Genomic DNA, 23,429 nt, shown 5'->3' on the forward strand with positions numbered 1-23,429 from the left:
TATTTCATATCCTCTTCTAGAATACTATTATTTGAAATAAAGTCAGCTAAATGACACAGAATACCAAATGGACAACAAAGAGTTTTGTTACGTAGCTGCAATTCCTCTAGGTAATATGGTCACATTATCAACTTACCGAGGGTCTAGAATATGTCTCTCTCGAACATTGTCTCTGCAATGCATGAAGCTTTTCCTGGAGGTATCGGTTTTTGAAATACAATTCTTCTACAACAGAATCTCGTGGGATTGCTTGCTGTGTTCTACATCAAAAAATGAATCAAGGCAAAACAAACAAATGGCTATTAATGCAGAAAAAACATCCCTTAATGTAAAACAAACATGAACTTCCGGATTATTAGACTGGATTTTCTAATATTACTGGGATAGTTACTCTAAATCTATGCCAGCCATATATGCTGTTTCTACTGATCCCTATGAATCAAAACTACTTACTTTGGTAAAAGGAATCTGCTCTTTTGAGATGTGTACAGCTTCTATTACTTAGGTACACTATCCACCGTGATAGTGGATACACTGATTAAGAATACACTCCCTCACTGCAACTTAGCAGTTCCAGTAACTATGACCAACTCGTAATTATAATTTTACAGAATAGGAGCCAGTGTTTTTCATATTATTTAGCTTTTTAGAAAAATGAACCTGCATATTCTCTGAACATGCACAATTGCTCCAAGGCAGCTTTAAGTTTGCTTGTCACAGACTCAAAAAAGAATTTTTGAAATTCCCGTCTGTTTTTTCCCTCATTGAATCAGGTGGTCTATAGAGACTATCTATATCTTTCCACAGATTTTTTTTTCATTTAGATTTTTTATTTTTTACAGGTTCTTTTGAAATGCCTCTCACCTCATGTGAGCAACTTCATTTTCTAAATCTATATTCCGTTTTCTTAGTTCTTCCAGTTCTTTTTCAGTCTCTGAGGCTCTTACTCCAAAAACACGGTCAACAGTGACACCAGTAGTTTTCAGTTTCTTCTGTAGAGCAATTTTCTCTTTTTCAGTCCTGCAGCATCCAGTAAATTTACATTTAAAACTTTATTTGCTAACTTGCTTTCTCTAGAAAATATTTTCTGTCTTAGAGAATACACATTTGGAATTTATTTACTCACTGAACCACCCCCCCCCTTTTCTGTTTAATAAGGTCACCTTATAGACAGTACAGCTTTACCAAAAAAAAAAAAAAACCTCCCCAAAAAAACAAACCTGGAAAATACAATGAACATTAAGTCAGTATCATGCATGTCATAAACCACTTGCTAGTCTTGCCCATGTTTTAGGTGAAATTCATGCAAGACTTGATAAGAATAAATGTCATTTTGAAACAGCTTCAAACCGCAATCTGACAACAGCTACAATCACCATCACAGTTTCCTTTCTCTTCTTCATCTTTTGTCAGTAAAACCCTGCCATTACTGTACTGAAGTAAACATAAAATTTGCAGAGGGTTTGTGCATGTGTTTTTTTTTAAAAGGATTCCATCTCATAATCCCAGAACTGTCAGTATTGCAGCAGCACTAGATATATCAGTAGCACACTACCCAGTCCTAGCAATCTGATTAAATAACACAGCGTTGAGAAACTGCCTGTCTTCATAAAGCTGTTATTTGTTTCATGGGAATAACAGAGTGATATATACAAGAAGCACGATAAAGGACTCTTCAGTTGTATTCAGTTTCCTCTAATAAAGGTGGTTGACTTCTGCAAGGCAAAGGATACTATGGGAGTAGCCTGCTGCTTGAAAATTAACTAATCCTTTTAATCTCAATAGCAATGTCAAATTATAGACACCAGTCTTATAAACATAAAAAACTGTTATAATTATTACATGGCAAACATATTTGTATTTCCCTTATGTCCTCATTTTGTAGCAGAATCTATTAAAACCAACTCACTTGCTGTAAATTTCCTTCAATGTATTCAACTGTTTGGCTACAGCATCTGCTTCTTTTTCCTTCTCTCTTAGTTTGTTCCGCAGTCCTTCCATTCTGATTTGCCATTTTTTACCTTCTTCCCATTTAATTATTTCCTCTTTGGAAGTCTGTGAAGCACATAAACAAATGAGGTCTTTCTTTTTGAATTTTTTTCTTAAAGCAAAATAAACACACAGGTTAGAAAATGAAGAATGATATATTCTTCATTTATCAGTTTAAAACACGAAGCCACAGCAGACATCTATTATTTACCTTATTTATTATAAGGTAAATAGCAGGCCCAGCTGGATACCTTAAGTATGCTGCAGTGACTGCTGTATAAAGCTGATGCAGTTTAATGCTATTACCAAATTCGTCCTTAGATTTCAATATTCATTTTACAAAAAAGGAGTGACAAATTTAATGAAATTAGGTTAGTGCAATACATCCTTTTACTTTGAATTACATGTTAGTAGACAGATCAAAGAAAAAGAAGTGTTTTTCTATGCCAATTTACAGCAGATCTGTCTTCTGCAGCTCACCAGAAGTTTATGTGCTCCTGCTGCACAGCGGTACAATTGGTCATTTTAGTTTATTTCTCCCTATGACAAATGGCATCTCTGCTTAAAGTTACAATTCAGTGGCTTTATACATCAGTTAAACCCTGTAACTATGTGATCACAAAAGGCTACTGAAAAATCACAGCCAATATTCCTATAAGCAGTTTTTGTTTGGTTTTTTTTTTTTTTTTTAAGTGGACTCTTCCCTTCTCCAGTTAGCCTCTGTACTCTCTTTTCTGTCTTCATTCTAAACAGTTACTGCTACTAAGGGACAAACAGAAAGCAAAGTCTTGGAAAAAGGAAAAAACATGCCAAGTTTGAGAAAAATCTCTCTAGACTTTAAGCAACAGGTATTTTAAAAGTCTCAAATTAATTGGAAGCATAAGTGCAATCCTAGAATAATATTTAATATAATAAATAGTCTGAATGTCATTATATAAGCATGCTACAATATTCTAGTATATTTTATGATTACTGTGACAAACCAGTAAGTAGTTACTGAAGTAGTAAAACGACAAGCAAAAAAACAAACAAAAAACTGGTGAAATGAACACATCTCCAATTGTTCAGAATGTCTTGTATGTTGAGAGCACTACTGTGAAGAATAATCACTTAGACAGACATCACCCCTTTTACAATTCATGCTTGTGCTCCGAAATACTTCATGCTTTTACTATTGTGTTGATTTCGTAAATGCACATTTGACAGCACTTAGGTAATCAATTTCACAGCTACCTATAAAATTTTAGTTTTCACAGATGTGTATTGGAACTTTAATTCTTCGATAGTTAATCTGGTTCAACAAGGCCAAGTGCCGGGTTCTGCACATGGGTCACAACAACCCCATGCAGCGCTACAGGCTTGGGGCGGAGTGGCTCGAAAGCTGCTCGGCAGAAAAGGACCTGGGGGTGTTGGTGGACGGCCGGCTGAATATGAGCCAGCAGTGTGCCCAGGTGGCCAAGAAGGCCAACGGCATCCTAGCTTGTATCAGGAATAGTGTGGTGAGCAGGACTAGGGAAGTGATCATCCCCCTGTACTCAGCACTGGTGAGGCCCCACCTTGAGTACTGCATTCAGTTTTGGGCCCCTCACTACAAGAAGGACATTGAGGTGTTGAAGCGTGTCCAGAGAGGGGCTAAAAAGCTGGTGAGGGGTCCGGAGGACAAGTCTTATGAGGAACAACTGAGGGAACTGGGGTTGTTTAGCCTGGAGAAGAGAAGGCTGAGAGGAGACCTTATCACTCTCTACAACTACCTGAAAGGAGGTTGTAGAGAGGTGGGGGCTGACCTCTTCTCCCTGGCGACAAGTGATAGGACAAGAGGAAATGGGTTCAAGTTATGTCAGGGGAGGTTTAGATTGGATATTAGGAAAGATTTTTTCACTGAAAGGGTTATTAAACATTGGAACAGGCTGCCCAGGGAGGTGGTGGATTCGCCATCACTGGAGGTGTTTAAAAAAAGGGTAGATGTGGTACTTGGGGACATGGTTTAGAAGTGGTTTTGTCAGGGTAGGTTAATGGTTGCACTCGATGATCTTAAAGGTCCCTTCCAACCTCAGCAATTCTATGATTCTATAATAAGGGCAGGAAACATTAATATATCGGTATTAAGCAACAAGAGCAGTAAAAAAGAGCAGGGGGAACTTGAAGAAGTTATAGTTATCAAGGTTGTCTGGTTGGTTGGGTTTTTTTAGAGGCAATAGGGAGAGTTGAGCTGCCAACACCTAGGCTGATGATGCCTTTCAAAGCCACATTCTAAATATCACATACCTTGTCTTCTCTTACTCCTTTCTGTTCTGTTTCTTCACACTTCTTCTCAAGTTCACTTTCCAACTTTTTAATTTTTTTCTGAAGTGCATCTATCAGATTTTGTTCATCAGCTTTGCTCTGAAAAATTACAAACTTTCACAAGCTTAAAGTTTAATGACCACTACCTAAGTATTTTTCTCCACTCAAAAAATAAGGACTTTAATTCAAATTGGTAGAATTAGTTTACAACCTAAATGACCTTTTAAAAATTATCTTTAAATAATTGAAGTATTGGAATGTAACTTTGCATTCTAAACTGAATAAACTGAATAATCAGCAAGTAGCTGAATTAAAAAAAAAACAGATAATTCTACAGTAAATCCTTTACTTTTTTTTTCTGAAAGGAGAAATAAGGACAGCCAGGAAGATCACAAAATTCTACTTTTCAAAGAAGCTTTAAAAGTGGTGATTTGACTCCTCAGACTCTTTCAAAATTATTTCAAGCAGCAATTATTTTTCAGTCTCTTCTCTTTATTTGAGGCATGCTTCCAACAGCAAAAGCTAACAGCTCACATGTAACCCAGCTGATGAGCAAACATACATTTTTAAATCAAGTCTCAATTGCTGCCAAAAGTATTTAATCTTTCCCCTCATACCCAGCACATCTATGCAGAAACTTGACCAAGATAGAACATATTTTTAAAAATCACTTCTACCTGAATGCTATTGTTGAGCCTCTTAATCCGTTTCTTCAGTTCTTCATTTTCTTTTTCCATTTCATTTTTTTCTCTCAGCATTTTAGAAAATGCTTTTTGTTTCCTCTGGAGTTCTTGGTTCAGCTCATCCCTTTCATCAGACAAAGAACTTTCCCTGGTTTTACTTATTTTAAGGTTATCTGTAAGTTTTGTTATCTGATTATTTAATTCCCCTATCTGTGTCTAGAAGAAAAATACAAACAACAAACAAAACAGCAAAGCCCAAAATCAGGATTATCAACAAAACAACAATGCAATACAATGATATTACCTAGTACTCACCATAAGCCCCTTTGTTTGTCTGTCAACAATCTCCTGGACATTCATATATGCCTCTTTTTGTGACGCAGCAGAAATAATCTGCTGTTCAGCGTTAGCAGTCATTTCTGCTCGGAGTTCCAGAAGTGCTTTACTCAAAGCCTAAAAATAATAAATTGAAGTTCTTTTAAGCGAAGAAGCTGCTAATATGAACATTACAAAACAAGAAAAGGCAATTATATTTTACTATGTTATATTATGCAATTGTATTCTAATTCCTGCTGTAGAATACACAGAATTCTTAAGCATTAAGCAACATTAAACATTTATGTGACATAGGGATTAATTTTTTTGACTAACTTTCTGCTGCTTCTCTTTTATAGCTAACTGGCTCTTCAGCTGTTCCACCAGGTTTTTCAGCGTTGCTGTGGGTGCTCTGTTGTTCTTTTCTTTTTGGATCTCTAGTTCAGTTTTTACATTTGCTAGTTCCTTCTCCATCTGGGATAACACGTTCCTCAATTCATTTGATTCATCTTTTAGTTTTTCCACATCAACTGTGTGCTTTTCCTGAAGCCTAATAAAAAATAAGCATTAATAGGGTATATTGCAATAATTAAGTCAGCAAACTCCAAATACATATGATGTTATATATTTTATTATTGTTAAAGCAAATGACACACAGATTTGGAAACAGCAAAAAAGACTGACTCAACAAAGAAGTCCTCCATTTAGTAAGAAAATTACTCAAGAAGATCAGCAAAATGAGATTAGAGCATTGTTCATTCTAATTCCTGACCTTAACAGGTAAAGAAAGCACCATACTTTTCTCCTTTTAAACAGGGGTTAAATTTTCATGAGTTTAAACTCCTTACACAGGAAGCCCAAATGAACGTATCATGAGGAAAAAAAACCAAACCAACAAACAAAAAAACACCACAAAACAGTAAATATCACAGTAGCTTAAAGACAACTCTCATACAAAGACTCCTTGAATACTTTCTTTTTCACTGAATGGCACAAAGCCAACAACTGAAAGGCATTTTTCCAAGCCACAGTTTTTCAATATTAGCCTCAGTGAAGGGCTACAGAGTAAAAATAATATACAATTACCAACCATAGTAACACTTTTGAGTTAGCTTTTTCAGCCAAATATAAATTCAGCAAAAACATGTTCAATTTGATAGACCAGTCCTGTAGCAGCAATACATAACTGACTTGATCTAATCCAGTTGTGACTAACGTTAATAGTCTAAAAACTTACTGGGCTCTCATAGTCTCAAACTCTTTGATTTTCATTGAAGTAATTTGTTTTTGTTTCTCCAAATCAGAGGATGTTTTCTTTAATTTTCCAACAAGGGAAGCAAGAGAATTATCCTGTTCTGCTACAGTTTGTTCCATTTCAGCTAAGCGGAGGAAATGTTTATTGTTGGAATGTGATAAAGAAGACTTTCTCATTAACTCCTGTAAAACAGAGCAAATGCATGTGACAAACATTTTAAGCTGTAAATCAAAGGTAAACATTAGTTATGCATTTTAAACTCAATTCTTAATATAACCAAGCATTAATATCTAACAAGTTTATTTACTGAGATGTAAATCTTAGTCCACCAAGAAAGCAGTCACATGGGTTTGAAAGAGCTGTGTGCATCTAATGATCCACAGAATAACCAGTTAAATACAAGTTTCACCTTATCATAAAGTTTCAAGAGAAAATTTGTATTGAAATGGGTTAGTTTAACATAACCGCAGACTGAATGAAAAGAACAGAAAACACAATATAAACTCTCTTTCCTAGAAGCCTCCTTAAATTAGGATGATATGAAAAATGCTCATATATACTGAGGTGGTAACTTTGTTTTTTTACGCTTGAATTCTAATCCATCTCTTGCGAATTCTCTAAAGAATAATACAATAATTCTGTACCAACCATCCGTTTATTTTTGCTGTCATTGTTTATTATTTACTTTTGACTGCAAAGCTGTTCTTTTGAGCAACAATTTTAAAAATTTGGGAACAAATTCACTAATCCCACAAATACACATAACTTACCAAAGCAGTCTGTTTGAATTTATTAAGGGAATTGTCAGTAAGCAAATTTAACTTCTGGTGTAGAACTCTAAGGTCTTCCTCATGCTTCTTTGCTATTTCCTCTTGTTCCTGTTAGTTCAAAATAAAAATATCACTCTACTGATGCACAGTATTCCAGAAAGTCATGAAACTACAGTACCTTCATGTTGATTGCTCGCTCATTGCTCAGTATGGCTCCCCAAATTTTCCTCTAATTCTAGCCATTTTTAAAATTCTTTTCTTCTTGCTATAATCAATGTTTTTTTTTTTTTTCCTTTTTAAAACTATTGGAAAAAATCCACTATTGCTATTTTAAGCTTTGTAGCAAGTAGTATGGTGCAACAGGACAGGAGCTGGAGAGCAAAACAGCTGGTGTAGATCTTTACCAGCTATTACTACCAATATGGATAGTGATATCCATACTATATACTTTTCAGGTCTATTTACTTTGGAATATAATGTGATTCTGTGGATTGAATGTCTGCTAGCAGACAGAATACAGTAGGCTCATTTTTAGACTGCATCTTCTGGTTTAGTTCCAAACCAAAAAACTTGATTTCTCCCAGAAGAAATAGCTACACACATTAACCAAAGCACATTAAGTGAAGATGACAGGAAATGTGTTTTGGAAATGTGTTCCTGATCCAAAGACACTAAAACTGACACATGTCCAGTCTTGAAGTAGCTCTTAGACACAAGGTTTCTGCGTTAAATTATGCTTTAAGGGTATAAAGAATAAAGAACATAAAGTATGCTTAAATAATATAAAGTATGTTTACATACCATGTTTATGCTTTAAAATATGCTTTAATTTAAAATATGCTTTACAAAGCATGTGCTTTAAGAAGCACATTTTCCATAAACGTATGTCCTTCCTGTACCTCTACAGGTACAGCATCTACACTACATGATGCAGGCCAGAGATCATTGCTGCAAGTACTGGAGAATCCCATATAAATTTTAAATATACCGAGACAACTTCTCACAGCAAAATTTTAATTTTTTTCCTGTCACGCTAATTTAATTCCTAGACAGACATCATATGCATAACCTCTTGACTGAGCAAGCCTCCTATTTTGAGAAGTTAGAAACTTCTACATGAACTTTCTACATGAAAAATTACTAATTGTCTCCGCTCTGTTATCTCTGAGGTCAGAAACTTTTTAAGATTTCACTAGCAGTGAGAAAAACAAAGAATCAACTAAAACAACTTAAAAATGGAAGAAATTTTATGCAAAAAGTTTAACTACCTCTCTTGCTTTAGCAAGCAAATGTTGGTATCTTTTTAACACCTCCTCCTTTTGATTTAATCTTGCTTGCATATTTGCAATGGTTTGACGAGCAACTTTTATGGCATGATGGTACTTTGGATCATCTTCTTGTTTGCCTAATTCAGTCATTATTTTCTCTCTTTCCGATGTTGCAGGTAATTGAAGTCTTAGTTCATTTATAACTTTATCTCTTGATAAAACATTTTGTTCAGCATTCCACACAGCAGTTTCCTTTTCTTTTAATTTCTACAATGAAACACAATTGTTGCATTTCCAGAATTCAAACACTGCAAAAAGATCTTACTTTTTAAAAAATGTACCAAAAAGATTTGTCTAAATGAACTTATAAACACAAAACATTTTGCACGCAGTTCTGACTGTATGGGTTTACTATTAGATGAAAAAAGTTCCAGAATATCATTACCATGTCTTTATGTATTATTTGCTTGACACAAGACACTTATGGAACTCATTTTGTGCTACCAAATTAAGAAGGTGGTGGTTTTCAATTTTCTTACGAACCACAAAGTATCTTCTGTAAAAGAATTTCAATATAGCAACCCAAGATAAAAGGATTTTGCTATGCTGCTTATTAAATTTGATGTACCACTTACCAAATTTAACTAGCTATAGTCAACTGAATTTTTTACAGCAAAAGCATCTTACCCTACTGAATGAACATTCTAAAATATTAAAAAAAAAATCCCAATAATTTGTTCTAATGGAAAAAATATTTCATTTTAGTCATGGTGTGATTATATTATTTAAATTTTCTCTTTGTTAAATACTTGTAAGGGATAGGCACATTTGAGTGACATTTATAAAAAGACATCTGTTATATTAAAAAAATATTAAGGGCATAGAAATACAAACTTTGTCCCTTTATATGATAATTTATGCATTTAATTACCTCCTCCAGTGATTTGCAGGTTGCCTTAGTTTCCAGGATTGTTCGAATATGCTCCTGATTCTTTCTCAAAGCCAATTCAAGTTGTTGTGGCAGTGGCAAACTAGAGTCTGGAACTGATCCTGTAGCCTCTTCTAACTGCACAGAGAGATTCATACTTCTGTAATCTGACAACTCCAAAAACCATGCTTACGAGTCTATTTTTAGTTAATTCAATGCATGTACCTTTAAAGCTGTACTAAGTATTTCATTTTGTTGATGATCATACAGGTCTAATTGACGCTGCAGTTCTACTTCCCTCTGGTCCCAAGCCATTTGCCTTTCTTCATGAAACTGTAACAAATGTTTGATAAAGGTATTTTATTTATGGAAGGCAATGGGAATTTTATATCCAACTTAAACAGAAAAAAAGAGGTACCAAAATGTAACATACTCAAATGTGCTACTAAAAAGAATTATGGAACCAAGTTCCAAACTTCTATGTTTAAAACTTACTAGGAAGAATCTTCCTTTTAAAAATCACTTAGTGAAATAAGGAATAGGCTGTTTTTCTAATAGCATGCAGAAATACATACCTTGTTCTGCTGTACAATTTCTTCTTCCAGATTATTGATTGTACGTTCATATTCAGAAATAATATTACGCAAATACTTCACCTCTTCCTTTTGCTTGACTAACTCTCGATTGAGTTTAAGTTCCTGCAGGTGGAGTTGCTCCATCTTCATATGCCATTCAATCACCTAATAATGAATGATACACAGTATTATATTTACTAAGCCCACAGGCCAACTAGATGCAGCTACACCCTTTGACTTTGAGGCACTATGGCACTTATCCAATCAACAGGAAGAGAGAAGTTCTGCCTTTTTAAGCTTCTTCACTTCTGTTGAGTGAGAACGCATGGCAAGAGTATGAAACTGCAAGAGGAACGACTGCAGCAGACAATTAGAGAGGCAACAGGCTTCCCCTACGCTGACGGAAGTGCATTGCAAATAATTTTCAAATTACCTAACTAAGCTATACCCTATGCATCTGTCCAGACTGAAGAAAAAAAGCATGCAAGAAGCTTGGTTGACTTTTCCAAAACAGTAAAAGATTTTAAAACACCATTTAAAACTGTATGTGTTCAAAAATGCAAATGTACTAAGAATAACAGACATATTTATGTCAAAATGGTCTAGAAAAATATTTGAAAACTGCCTTAAAACTAAAACAAGCCAAGAGCGTTACAACCATTGCTTACATGCAGACATCTTTAGTCATGACAGATATAACCATATTACGTAATGCACAGTGATCTGGACGAGAAATGAGAAAGCCTTATTCAGATTTCAAGGCAACATTGTTTACAATAGCAAATTATGATTAAGTAGAATTACTGAGTATAATAACATTTCTGACCATTCTGCCTAAATTACTGCCCCTGGATTTATTTAAAAAGACACGGATTTGTAGTGAAGATTTCAATACAAGCTCATGGAACAGAACTTCAGAATGCTACCCTGTGTTTAATTTAATTTTATTCATAATTTACTTCAATTCATAAATTAATGCAACTTAATATAACTGAATTCATAGTTAGCTTCTACTTCTATGCCACTTAATTGGGCACAAAAAAAAATTAGTAAATATGACTGCACTGACTTTTACAGGGCAAATAACTAATGATGTATTACTTTTTTAAAACAGGAAAACAAAGACAGACAGCTGTCATATTCTAACAAAGTGTATTTTGATATCATTAAGTTCTACATTAAAACAGATGCCTAGGGAACAAGCTGAACTGAACTGTAATTTAAATGCAGATCAGATAAACAAAGCTATTCAAAGTTGTAAAATAGCAAACCTTTTGAGCTCCTCTTGTATCCTTCAATGCACTTACTAATTCCTCTAAACTTTTCAGTTTTAACTCCATCTCTAATGCTCTGTTTTCTGCATTTCGACGCTCCTGCTGGGCATGCTGAGCTTCTTCCAGAATCTTCAGTTTGTCATTCTGTAGCTGAATCATTGTTTTAGAGAATTTTTCTTGCTGTGCTAAAGGCAGAGCACCACTAAACTGTCGCCGCAAAGACTGAACTGTCTGTTGTAGATGTTTGACTCTATTTCTTCCTTCCAGTCGGGCAAAATATAAGGCTTGCTCTCTCTCATCAAGCTTCTGCTCTAAACGTAGATTATGGATCTCCATCTTCTGTAGTTTCAATTTAAGCGTCTCCAATTTGCCTACAGCAACAGATTCACTACCTTGAAGGGCTATGATATGTTGATGCAGTTTTGCAATAACAGCTTTTTCATCTGACTGTGCCTAAGAACAAAATATATAGAACAAATTTATTTTTCATTTTAAATGTTAATGAGGTGTATATGTAAATATAAACAAGTTTGTTTTTTTTTTTAATTTTATATATTGCATGCATTTTAGTCCATAGGTAAGAGCAAGAATTAGCCTCTAAAAACAGCTTTTTATGTTGCCACTGTTGTTTCTTTAGTCACAGTTTAGAAGTACACCTCTTCAGATACTGATCTTAAAAAGTGTGTCTTTCTCTTTCCAAAATGCCTAAACTTAGAAAATATGGTAATGTAAAAGCTGACAAAAGTGTTGTATTTATGGACTCAAACCATTCTAGAACATGAAAACAAACCCCAAGAAATTGTTTCAGCTAATAACAAAGCAATAGAGTAAGCATATCGCAAAACTTTGCAAGTCATTGCTTGCCTTGTAAAAAACGATCAAACTCTCCTGATATTATATTTAAATATTGACCACGGGCTATAAATCATAGAGGAATAAATATTACCTAGATAACTTGGAAAAAAACTCAGGATCTGTAATAGCTGTACAGCTAGAAATGAAAAACAACGGCGAAGGGGATAATTACGTAATAAAGAATTCTTGAAAGGGTATGGCCACTACAAGGACTACCTTGTTAAGATCCTTCTGAAATACTTCTGCAGTTTCCTAATTCACTGTAAAATTACTTCATTTCTTCTCGCCCCAGGGGAAAATATCCAAACTGCAGTGTAAATAAAGGTTGAATTTTACCTGATAGTCTAAAATTTGCATTCTAAGAGATTCCACTTCTTTATCTCTGTACTGCTGGCGTGCCTCCAGAGCTTCAACCTGCATTTTTGCTACATCAGACAGTTCTCTTAACCTTGCAGGGAAAACAAGAGTATTGTGTCACTTGATACCACTGAATAACCTATTTTTTCTACATAGAAGATGCTAAGAAAAGACGTCTAGCATGTTTCCTCATATCAAAACATTTGAAGACATTGTTTTTTTCAGCATACTCTTCTCTACTAATCTGTCCTTGTTATGAAAATTCTTCTGTATTGTCACTCAACTTTTTCACAGGACATTTTCCTGGAAGTTATACAGAAGTTTGCTAGCAGTAACCTACACCGGCAAAACAATGACACAGTTTTTACCTGAACTAACCATCTCTGCCCTCTATTTCTCTCCCACTTCAGGACATAAATGGTCAAAAAGTTTCACTTTCAATTCCATTCTCTGCTTACCCAAGTCTAATCACACATTTTCAGTGTCAAAAATCACTGCAAATATGCCCACAAATTTTGCTTTTTTAGGAATATAAAAGGTTACATTATTTACTCAGAGACAAATGTCCATATTAACATAGCTAAAAAGGTCAGTTTTTCAATTTATGCGTACAAAGTTACCCTGTTTTAAGTAAGTGGCAACCACCCCACGGCAGCTGAATCTTTGAGATATCCGACTCTTTGAAAGTAAGAATTGCTTTCCGATTTCTTTTATGAGATTTTCATACATTTAAGGTAGGTTGTGGCACAGAAACAAGATAAAACTTGATTAATTAGTTTAAAAATACTAGTAATAAGTATCCAAGTCCACACTTACCCATGTCTATCCAGGCCAGCAATTAATTCCTTGTTCAAATCAAAATGAAGCTAATTACTTTCTTTATAGTCATGAATTAAATGGTTAATTTTCAATTCCAAATTTGGCATATATAAATGCCAAAGAATTAGGCGTTGAAAATTATCTGTTAGTAATACATAAGTAGTGTATTACATAAGCCTACACAGCCTAAATTTTTGCATGCTTCTAAACATACTGCATTCAAAATTTGTTACTTTACTTACTTTGATACTTCAATCTTGAGCTCCATCTCGCGCTTCTCTAGGTCCACAATTTGTCGTCTATCTGCATCACTTACTGCCTTACTTACACTCTTTGACAGTTCATCTCTTAATTCCTGTTCTACTTTCTGTGCCTCAAAGTTGATTTTGGTGAGCTTAAAAACAAACAAAATGAGAAACAAACAAAATGGTACCCTAAGCACACAACTGCTCCCAAGCCTGCAAAGAAAAAGCAGTGCCAAAATTATCTTTTCTTTTTTAGTCATTACAAAACAGTATTCAGCTGTGTTCAGAAAACAGTTTCCTTGCCTCTCTGCTTAAACGTCTTTTTGTTTGCAGCATTGCATACACATAGGAACAGATACACAGGCCGGCACAGAACAGGATTCTAAATTAAACACAATTTTTCTTAACGAATTTTCTTAAAACTATTACTGCAATATCTTGCTCTTAAACTAAGATAAGAAAAAAAGAAAAAAAAAGACTAATACTGTAAACTCTTTAGGAAATGAACAGTCTTACTTATACATTTCTCTATTATCTAGTATATTAGGATTGCTAACACAAATACAGGTAATAAGTGTCAAGACTCACAATAGTGTAGTTCTTTTGTTCTTTCTAAAAAGAACTTTCATAATTAAGTGATATTCTTTCAAGCACACTCATTTTTCAAATTTAGTATTAAATACTGAGTAACCAATATTTCAATTCAAACCAAAGAGCATTAAGAAAAGATAGATATTTGAAAAGCACTAGGCAACATAGAGAAGCCTCAGGAATTAATTCCTGAGGTATCTATAATACCAGATTAGGAGCCACCGACAGGAGTATATGAAACAGATAATGTATGTCCTGGAGCTGCAGAATGAGAAAAAATGGATGCGCAGAGGAACTGGTAAGAAAAAATCGGGGCATTAGGAGTTCATCAACTCAAAATGAAGGAAGACTAGCAGACCTAAATGCATTGCAAGACAGATAATAATACAGGCAAAAGCAAAAAAGGGAAATGTGATCCTAGGGTGTATCACCTGAGGTATTTCTTAATGAAATAAAAGAAGTCATGCCATCAGAAAAGGCTTTAACAATCCTGCTGCTGAAAAGGTTTATACGCTTTCAGTTACTCCATGTCCCAAATCAATGCAAATCAAAACAGTGTAACAAACACTACTAAAAAGAGAAATGAGGAGTCCAGACAACAGCAATCTAAAATAGCTACGCTAAAGTCTGGCAAAGCACAAGGAGGGGGAATGAATACAATCTATCAATATTCCTGTCAACATAACTGTTCTTTTTCTTCCTTTGTGTTGAAATTGTCAATACTGGCACAAGAACAAGTGTCTACAACTGCCTATAAATAAATTTAGACTGGAAATTATAACAAAGTCTACTATTAAATAATGAATTTATGGAACAAACTTCAAATATGAATAGTGGGGACAAAAAAGTCCCCAAGATGAAGACTGATATGAGAAGAATACCAAGGATCATCAGCTTCAATGGCACATGACTGCCTTTCTATTCCTGTGTTACAGATAGCATTTGGCACGTGACAGAGGACACAGCCAGTCTGTAACAGAATCATGACACTGTCATTTGCAAAAGGGATGTAAAGGTCTAACGTTTTTTGAATCATTGGTAATTAAGGGAAAATTAGCAGAAAAGGGATCACATGAATTAGAAACAAGAAAAAACAGGTCAAGAACAGACTTTTTTTCTAGCAGTCTACTGAAAAACTAGCAAAATGTCAAGATGCTAATCATGTGTTTTACAGAGATTAACTAATGTTTGAAATAAACTACTGACAAATTAATTAGTTATATTTTTTACAAATGTCCTGTGCATGCAAAATTGCAGCTCTTAAAGGCAGCTATATTTTGCATCATAAACTTATTTCCCAGTTGTGATACAAAATAGATTAATACTTTTTGAAAAGATCAAAAATATGCTTTTAAGATGTGTCAAATTATGTTGTTACATCCCCACAGATTTACCTCAGCAAATTTTGTTTCCAATTCAAAATTACGTTCTTCTATTTGTTTTACAGTATTCCTTAAATGTTCATACATTCGTTGTGAATGTTCTGCTCTCTGTCTTTCATTTAGTTCCTTCATTTCCAACATTGTGATTTTCTTAGAAATGGATAAAATCTCACTGTTGGTTATTGCTTTTGTGGCCTTGTCCATGGCATTGTCATCCCTTACATTAAAAAATATTTAAATTAGGAAATACACAAGCTGATTCAACCACGAAAATTATTTGCACCATGAAACAGAACATGAGTTTTGCTTTATCTCTGGCAGATAAAATTTATCAAAACACCTGTTTTAAACCGGAGGCATGGTTATCTTGCCTTATTACATGTTTGAAAAGTATCTAATTTGAATAAAATGCTATTATCAATTATAAATTGGTTTATCTGCAACCATGGTTCTTAAGACTGATAACTATTTTCAGTGTAGCCTTTCACTTTATCCTTAATTCAGCTGGTAAATCTTCAGGAAATTTAATTTAAAATCTGTAAAAGGAACAGATGTGGATGAGTTCTTGAATAATGGGAAAACAAACTGTACACAAAGCAGCCCCAGCTATCAAGAAAAAATACTCTGTTACAGAACATGAACCAGGAAAAAGAAATCATTTTCCTGACAACCTTTGAAGTACTTTGACTGATAATCAAGTTAGAAACTATTGCACCTTATTAAAAAATAATTAAAAAAAAAAAAAAAAACAAACACAACAGGTGATGGTTCTTTACAGATTCCAGCTTTTAAATCCTTGACCCAGTAACACAAAAAAAGTCAATGTAGAACAGTTTCCAGATGAAAATACCAAACTTGGTTTTGGTCAAATAGATAAATAAAATGAAACAAACGAAAAAAAGGAAATTCACCAAAAAACAATTTAAGACCATTAATGAATAGTTTTGACTTTTTGGGTAGGTTAATTTTAAGATAAATCTATTTTAAAACGTTTTAAAATATTACTTTTACTCAGGACGTACCATTTGATTTTTAATGTCATAATATAACATTCATACTTGCCCAGCTTACTCATCTGTTCCCACGCCTGTTCTACTGTGTGAAGTTTCTCTTTCGTGATCTCCAGTTCCTTATTCAATAAATTTATCTGTGCTTTCAAGGATTCATTCTCATGCTGTATGACAAAGAGTTGCAATATAATAGCAAACTATTTAACTGTAGCAGATTTGATGTCTAGTATCTATAAAATCTTTTAAATTAACAGATTTTGCCTACGCACAACCCATAACCTATATATATGGCAACACAAGAACGTAAGTTTCCTCCTAACTATAAAAATGCCAGTCTTTGCTCTCTATGTTGTATCTTACTGTCAACTACTATTACCATGAATATTTATCATCAGTCACTGTGATTGCTAGAGTGTCTAGAATTAGATGAGGAAATCTATGGTTGTTATACTAAACATCTCATTAACAATAGGAAAGGAAGAATTACGTCTAGAGGATATTTCATCCCGCACAGGATATTTCATCCTGCACATAAATGCATGTTTGAGACAGACCATATACTCCTTTTAGCTCTTGTAGGCATCTAATATGATGCCAAACATAGTTTTGTAAGTGTTCCTTCACTCCTCCAAATAGAAACAAAAATTTCCACCTTAAACATTAAACCAAATTGAATTCTTCATATTAATTTCCAATTTCTAGTTTTCACACATTTTTAGTTTGCTATTGATAAATGATTCTCTAGCTCTGTGAAATTGCTGAAATAGGCAATGCAAGCTTTCATACACACAACATTTCATAAAATAGAGAAAGAATCATTTATTCTGTAGCTAACACAAATGCACCTATCTGCTCCCAAGCAAATTTAATAGTTCAGTAAATCTACCCACCACATGTACTTAACCCTTATCAACCACAGAAACCCAACAGACAAGAACATGACATGAGCTTTAACTACTAGTTAAACTACTACTTTTTTTGACTATTATTTCTGACATGAATGAAAAGCGGGAGGTAGTAATGTATCTTTGAAGCCATCTTCACAGTTCTTGAAAGGAAGCCCCCTCCTACTTCAAAGGAATAGCTACACATTTGCAGTCCCTATGATATTTTGCAAACACATTGTGAACAATCTTTGGTTATTTATTTTTTTTTATTAAAGTAAAATTGCAAAGGTTTACTGCCCTTTTGGAACTGAAAATTTCATTCTTGTAAGTTAAGAATTACTAGGAGCACTTACTTTGGCAGAAACCTTTGAAAGTGTTTACACTCATTTTACTTTCCTTATGACCTCCAAAACTGAAGATGGTAGCAAATATTCCTTCTGCCAGGCTTATTTTGGTAACCAAAAACTAAAAATAATTTGCGAGGGAACATACGCAGAGCTTAACTTAAAAAGCAAACAACCAAATCCACCAATGCAATTAATCAAAATGTTTCTATGTACGCCCATTGAAATAAAATCTGGGACTTTGTGTATGTTTCTTAATCCACTGAAAAATACCAGGTAAGCAAATTAAAATTTGATAGGTAAGACTGGCTCCAGCATCTCATGCCCAGTATGGAACTGTTATAACCAGCAGTTTTAGTGTTGGGAGTTCCATTCTATCTTTCTATTAAGTGAGAACAAAAAACAATGCAGAAAAAAAAATGTAATGAGATTTTTTTTTCTCTTAGGGTTCAAACATAACACAAACATTACCTCCATGTGTTCCATGTTTGTTGTTCGTTGGACGAGCAAGTTATCTTTTTGTAACATATCTCTGTATTTAAGAGTTAATTCATTATACTGCTTATTAGCCAGTTCTAGCTCAGACAATGGCACGCTACCATCCAACACTTTTTGCAGAGCTGCAATCTTAAAGCTAGCCATTTCCTATGAAAATAATCAACACAATGAGTTACAAGGTCTGCTAGATCTTTAAACAGAAAAAATGAAATTACTCCATGGAAAAAGAATACCACTTAGTACAATGCTTTAGAACATGATACTGGTTTATTTTACTAAATTACTGTCCATCTTTATAAATTGCTTGCGACAATCATTGACATAATTTCTCTGGTGTTCCAACCCTCTGAGTAATTTTATCAATAGTTGCCTCTCAATCATAAGGCACTGTCAAAAACATATTTTATGAAGATGAGGTAACATAGGCCCTAGCAACCCATAAGGCGATTTGTAAGATTTGGTTTCATATGACACTTTCAATAAACTTGTTGAATGCATTCAAGAGACTAGTACTGCCTCCGTTTAAAAAAAGTGTATTTATTGCCAAATTGTAAAAATAAAAATGTGTACTATTTATTGCCAAATTGTAAAAATAAAAATGTGTACTATTACTACTATAAACTATACCTTGAATCGTTGCAAGTTTCCAATCTTTCCTAGAACTGCAGTCTCCATGTGTGTTATTTCACCCTTTAGTTTCTCATTTTCTTTCCTAAGATGTCGTTCCGTTTCAAGTAAAGCGGTACACTGCCTTGTTAGTGACTTTTCATTAACTCGTAAAACGGTTATTTTTCTATTATTTTCTGCAAGTACTTTTTTTGTTTCATCAGGATCCAGCTGAAGTGCACTGAGTAAATTCTGTAAAATAATTTTTCAACAAGAACCCTTTACAGAAATATTGTAAAACTTAACTAGGCAGACAAGCTTTCTTGTACATTTTTTAACCTAGTGTAAAAATCTTGTTAATCTGTCTGAAATAATTTCTTTTTGCTAATAAAATATATAGATACACTCAACACATGCATAAGCATACAATATTCTATCTTAAGAAAAGAAAAAGTTTAGATCTTCAAAATCATTAGTTTCTCAGGAACAGAAGCTTAAATACATCTGACTGACAAATAGGAATTTTAGTTAATGCTAATATTTTCAAAATTTAGAACAAAAAATAATTCTCTGCATACATTGCCATCAGTCTTCCTTCCTTCTACCAGAATCAAAACAAATGTATTGGAACAATTTTCTAAGCCAAATAGAATTCCTGTGGTTCCTAACAAACACTAGCGATGTCCTATTTTGAGGATCAAACCAGGACCCCTCCTATTGAAATATGCACGTGTTTGTGTGTATGTGCGCACACACACGTGTCTGCATGCTTGTATAAATCCGAGGAGGGGTGGGGCAGAGGGGAGAGGGAACTACAGCAACTCAGGTTGCAGAAAGCATGTGAGCTTTAGTTTTGCTGTCGCACATATCAGCATGCCAAGGTGACAGAGAGTAGAAATTGGAGCTGTACAATTCAAGATTCCTAGGAGCCTAATGAAGTAGAGTGAGCAGGTAGCTAGAAAAAAACTCCAGAGTCCTGGAAGCCTGAAGCCATGAAAAAAATCTAGTTCTGTGACAACTGGCAAAGATTTGGCTTTTCTGATCAAGAAGACTCTTTCTCTTAAGATTTTAAGAGCAAGTAACACATTTTCATTGATCACTCACAGTGAATTAATTTCAGAGAGATGTTTAATCTGAAAATGTTCACCTAATTCTAACCAAAATTATATACTAACAAAAAATCATACTAAATAACCGTATGTATTTCTTATCTTTGCATAATATGTGTGTCTGGAAACAAAAGCTATTGGGAAACGGTAATTTCTTAAAAGATCTCAGCAATACTTAGATAGCACCGCTAACATCATAAAACTCAATTATATTTTAAAGACATTTAAACCCCAGAAATAGCTTAATCCTGCTACAATCTACTCCTGTGACTCTGGAAATGCAGAATAAGATGCTGAACAAATTAACTAAGATGGCACGTGTGCTCTCTCTCTCATTTTTTTAAACAGTAGAATCATCTGCAAAACAATTCCAATTTCACTTTTCTAGAAATAGATTTAGATGTAATTGCCTCAGGATACAATTATTTTGCAAATCAATTACAGTTATAAACGAGATTATAAGTAGGACCACACAACACTACAGTTACCCCTCAGCAGGAGAAAAGGGTGAGAACTCAGCCGCCTGCACTTAGGCGTCCACAGTAATTTTCAAGATCCTGTGATATCCTTGCCCTGTGCCTGCTTCTCCAAAAGGACACGTGTGTCCCATATGTCTTCTGTCATATTTGGCAGCTTTGGATATCTGCCCAAAGAAACCCATTGTGCTATGTCTGTGATTAGGAACCTGCATCAATTCCAGGAAGTTTTAAATACCTTCTTCTTGAAAAGTTATTTTTCTCTTTTCTTAATAGGATATTGAATTCAGTCTTGGTAGAAAGATTAATTTTATTTCCTGTTTTTGAAATACTGATACATACAAATTAACAAATATATACAAATAAGATGGAATTCAAAGTAATAACCTTAATTCTTAGTATAAATTAATGTGTTTTCCACGGGGGTGCCTGCACTGCTCCTCTCTTAACACCTGCTATTAAGAGAGCAGTGTAAATAGTGTGTGTGAACAGAATACCTGAGGCTGTCTGTGAGGGCATTTGCTCAAATCTGATAAAGAGGAAGATGACCACCAACTAGACTGAATAGTAACCATAAAATTAGAGACTTGAAATAAAGAAGTAGTCAGCTTGAAAATTAGTATAAAAGAAGTTTAGTTTTCCCACTCTCTCTGCAGATGTGGGCGCTTCCGCCCTGCTGGACACCATGACCCTCGGCACTCCAGTGAACGGACTGGTGGTACCAAGTGCAGCAAGCAAGGACCCATAACCCCGGGGGTGTGTATGTGACCTCCTGGGGCAACTTCTCACCAGCGCATGGATTAGCAGGCTACAGGGAGGTGCACAGACAGACAGAACACCAGAGCAACCCCATGGGTACACAGAACCCCGGAGCACACACAAGACGTATGTGTACACCGTGAACCTGCACTCTCAGGAGAGGGGGTGTGCGCCTGTAACCTGAAGGGGCCAGGAAGTGAATATGGATGAGTGAATGTGGATGTGTGGGATGAGAAATATTTGGGATTAATTCCTGAATGATGCTTAGAGATTTTTAGGTCTATAGTAACATTTTGTATGTGTCTTAATATTGGGATCTATCTTTTATACTGTTGATAATGATTCTGAATGTATAGTTCACTGATTGTCAGTTATTTACATCCCACTAATAAATCAAAAAACCACTTCCCTTCTGATTTGATTTGAACTGAGCAGTTTTTCCATGCAACATGTTCCCCATCTAACAAATTACAGTACTGTATTAAAACCTCTGTGCTATGTATTAAAACCTTTTTGAAAAATGAAAGCAACAAAACTACTTACAGAATATGCCTTTATTTTTGTAGCATCCTGTTCTTTTTGCTCTTCTAGCTTTTTCTTTTCCTCTTTCATATCTTCTGATTCTTTCTGCCAGCTTTCCTTCTGACTAAAATAGTAATTAAATATTTTCATTTAGAATGATGAAAGACTTGATTTTTAAAACTGTAACTAAAACAGCAATCCTGAAATACTGCAAACCAAGATACTTATTTGTAGCAGTAACATAATTTGAAAAAGACATTATAAAAAGTATCTGTATTACTAAAAAACTATCCCCTCTCTTTAGGCTGCAGCTGGTTTAATGATGAAAATAATTCTTAAAGTATTTTCTCTCTTCTTCACATGCGTACTATAGTGCAGAGATAGAGATGCCTTACTCCCCAAAAATATAGACACACGGGATTTAATCTGCTTTAAATTACACACTTGTATTTCAAATTACTTTCTTGCACATGTCTTTGTAAAAATAGGCAAAGTTTAAAACTTTGCAAATAAAAACATTTCCACTTTAAACACCTCTCTGGAAACAGGAAGGAAGACAAAAATCATACTACCAGCAATTCTATGCTCTAAGCCTGGAAATGGGCCTTTTCTTTTTGAAGTAGACTAAGCCCAGCAGATTTCAGCAGGTATTCACAATTGTGAATTCACAATCAGAATTTGGCTGACGAGATTTAAAGCTAGATAAAATGTTTTGGCAAATAATCAATGACTCTTTCCATGACGGTTTCCTTTGCATGAAGCACTTGAACATTGATTAGCTAAAAGGGACAACTTGCAAGGGGAACAAAGCTTCTGCAGTTCCCGAGGGACAGAATTCCTAAGTTGATTTTGAAGTATTTTTAATTAATCATACACAGTGCTACAGTATCATAGGGAAAAGATTGCTTGCTCACGGTCTAAGAATTCCCCACAGCATAGCAGTTGGCTTTTTCTTTAACAGATGTCGGTTCAAATTTCCCTCAAGAAGTGGACAGAATTAAACTTAGGCTTCCCATATCCAAATTCTGCATTAGAGATCAGACTTCTAAACAAAAGGGCAGGCAATGGTTGTACTATTAACTCAATTTTTTTCAATGGTTTTGCAAATCTTTCTATTACAATCATTTTATTTCAGATGCATACAGGACACAATTTCTGACCCTAGTTTTTCTATTTCAGTGAAAACCAAACAAAAACATAAAAACAGTCAGCTTTGCTTTGGACCAAACTACTCTCCTCTGTTATTTATTTTGAAACAAAATTCTATGAACTGTTCATACATGTCTAATAAGGAAGTTCCTATAGACTGTATAGGATAGTTTAGGCTAGTTTAAACAAATAATCAAGCATATTTCAGAAGCAGTACCTTCTGTTTAAAGAAGATCTCTTATTAGTTTCTTCCATAACGGAAGAAAATGTAGGAAAAAGAAAGAAGAGGCTCTGAAAGTGAGTCTTTACGGGATGCAAAGTCAAAGAATCTCCTCCCTTAATTTCAATCTGTAACAGGTTTGGAGAAGGAGCCTTGAACCATCATCTTATCCCTGTCATTGGCGATAACTAATCTAGCAGTAAATGAGGTAGTATATATCATAGCCTATAAAATTTTCAAAAAGTTATAGCTTTTATGCC

At 34.5% G+C, this 23,429-nt stretch overlaps 1 protein-coding gene across 1 annotated transcript in view; it reads right to left on the reverse strand.

Moving 5' to 3' along the window:
* The window catches only part of LOC309669818 (centrosomal protein of 290 kDa-like), a 57,907-nt gene that overhangs the window by 12,663 nt on the left and 21,815 nt on the right, over positions 1–23,429 (reverse strand). The window contains exons 24-44 of the mRNA XM_082480597.1: positions 21,822–21,924; positions 18,956–19,186; positions 18,302–18,475; positions 16,648–16,763; positions 15,602–15,806; positions 13,614–13,765; positions 12,532–12,643; positions 11,338–11,793; positions 10,067–10,231; positions 9,717–9,824; positions 9,495–9,629; positions 8,564–8,830; positions 7,296–7,403; positions 6,508–6,707; positions 5,607–5,820; positions 5,271–5,408; positions 4,950–5,171; positions 4,255–4,371; positions 1,910–2,055; positions 865–1,020; positions 137–260 (exon numbers count right to left, since the gene is read on the reverse strand). Of these exons, the coding sequence (XP_082336723.1) occupies positions 137–260; positions 865–1,020; positions 1,910–2,055; positions 4,255–4,371; positions 4,950–5,171; positions 5,271–5,408; positions 5,607–5,820; positions 6,508–6,707; positions 7,296–7,403; positions 8,564–8,830; positions 9,495–9,629; positions 9,717–9,824; positions 10,067–10,231; positions 11,338–11,793; positions 12,532–12,643; positions 13,614–13,765; positions 15,602–15,806; positions 16,648–16,763; positions 18,302–18,475; positions 18,956–19,186; positions 21,822–21,924 (3,649 nt within the window). The remainder of the gene's footprint in view (positions 1–136; positions 261–864; positions 1,021–1,909; positions 2,056–4,254; positions 4,372–4,949; positions 5,172–5,270; positions 5,409–5,606; positions 5,821–6,507; positions 6,708–7,295; positions 7,404–8,563; positions 8,831–9,494; positions 9,630–9,716; positions 9,825–10,066; positions 10,232–11,337; positions 11,794–12,531; positions 12,644–13,613; positions 13,766–15,601; positions 15,807–16,647; positions 16,764–18,301; positions 18,476–18,955; positions 19,187–21,821; positions 21,925–23,429) is intronic.

Source organism: Vanellus vanellus (assembly GCF_965231255.1).
Source record: "Vanellus vanellus genome assembly, chromosome: 1".
Taxonomy (NCBI): Eukaryota; Metazoa; Chordata; class Aves; order Charadriiformes; family Charadriidae; genus Vanellus; species Vanellus vanellus.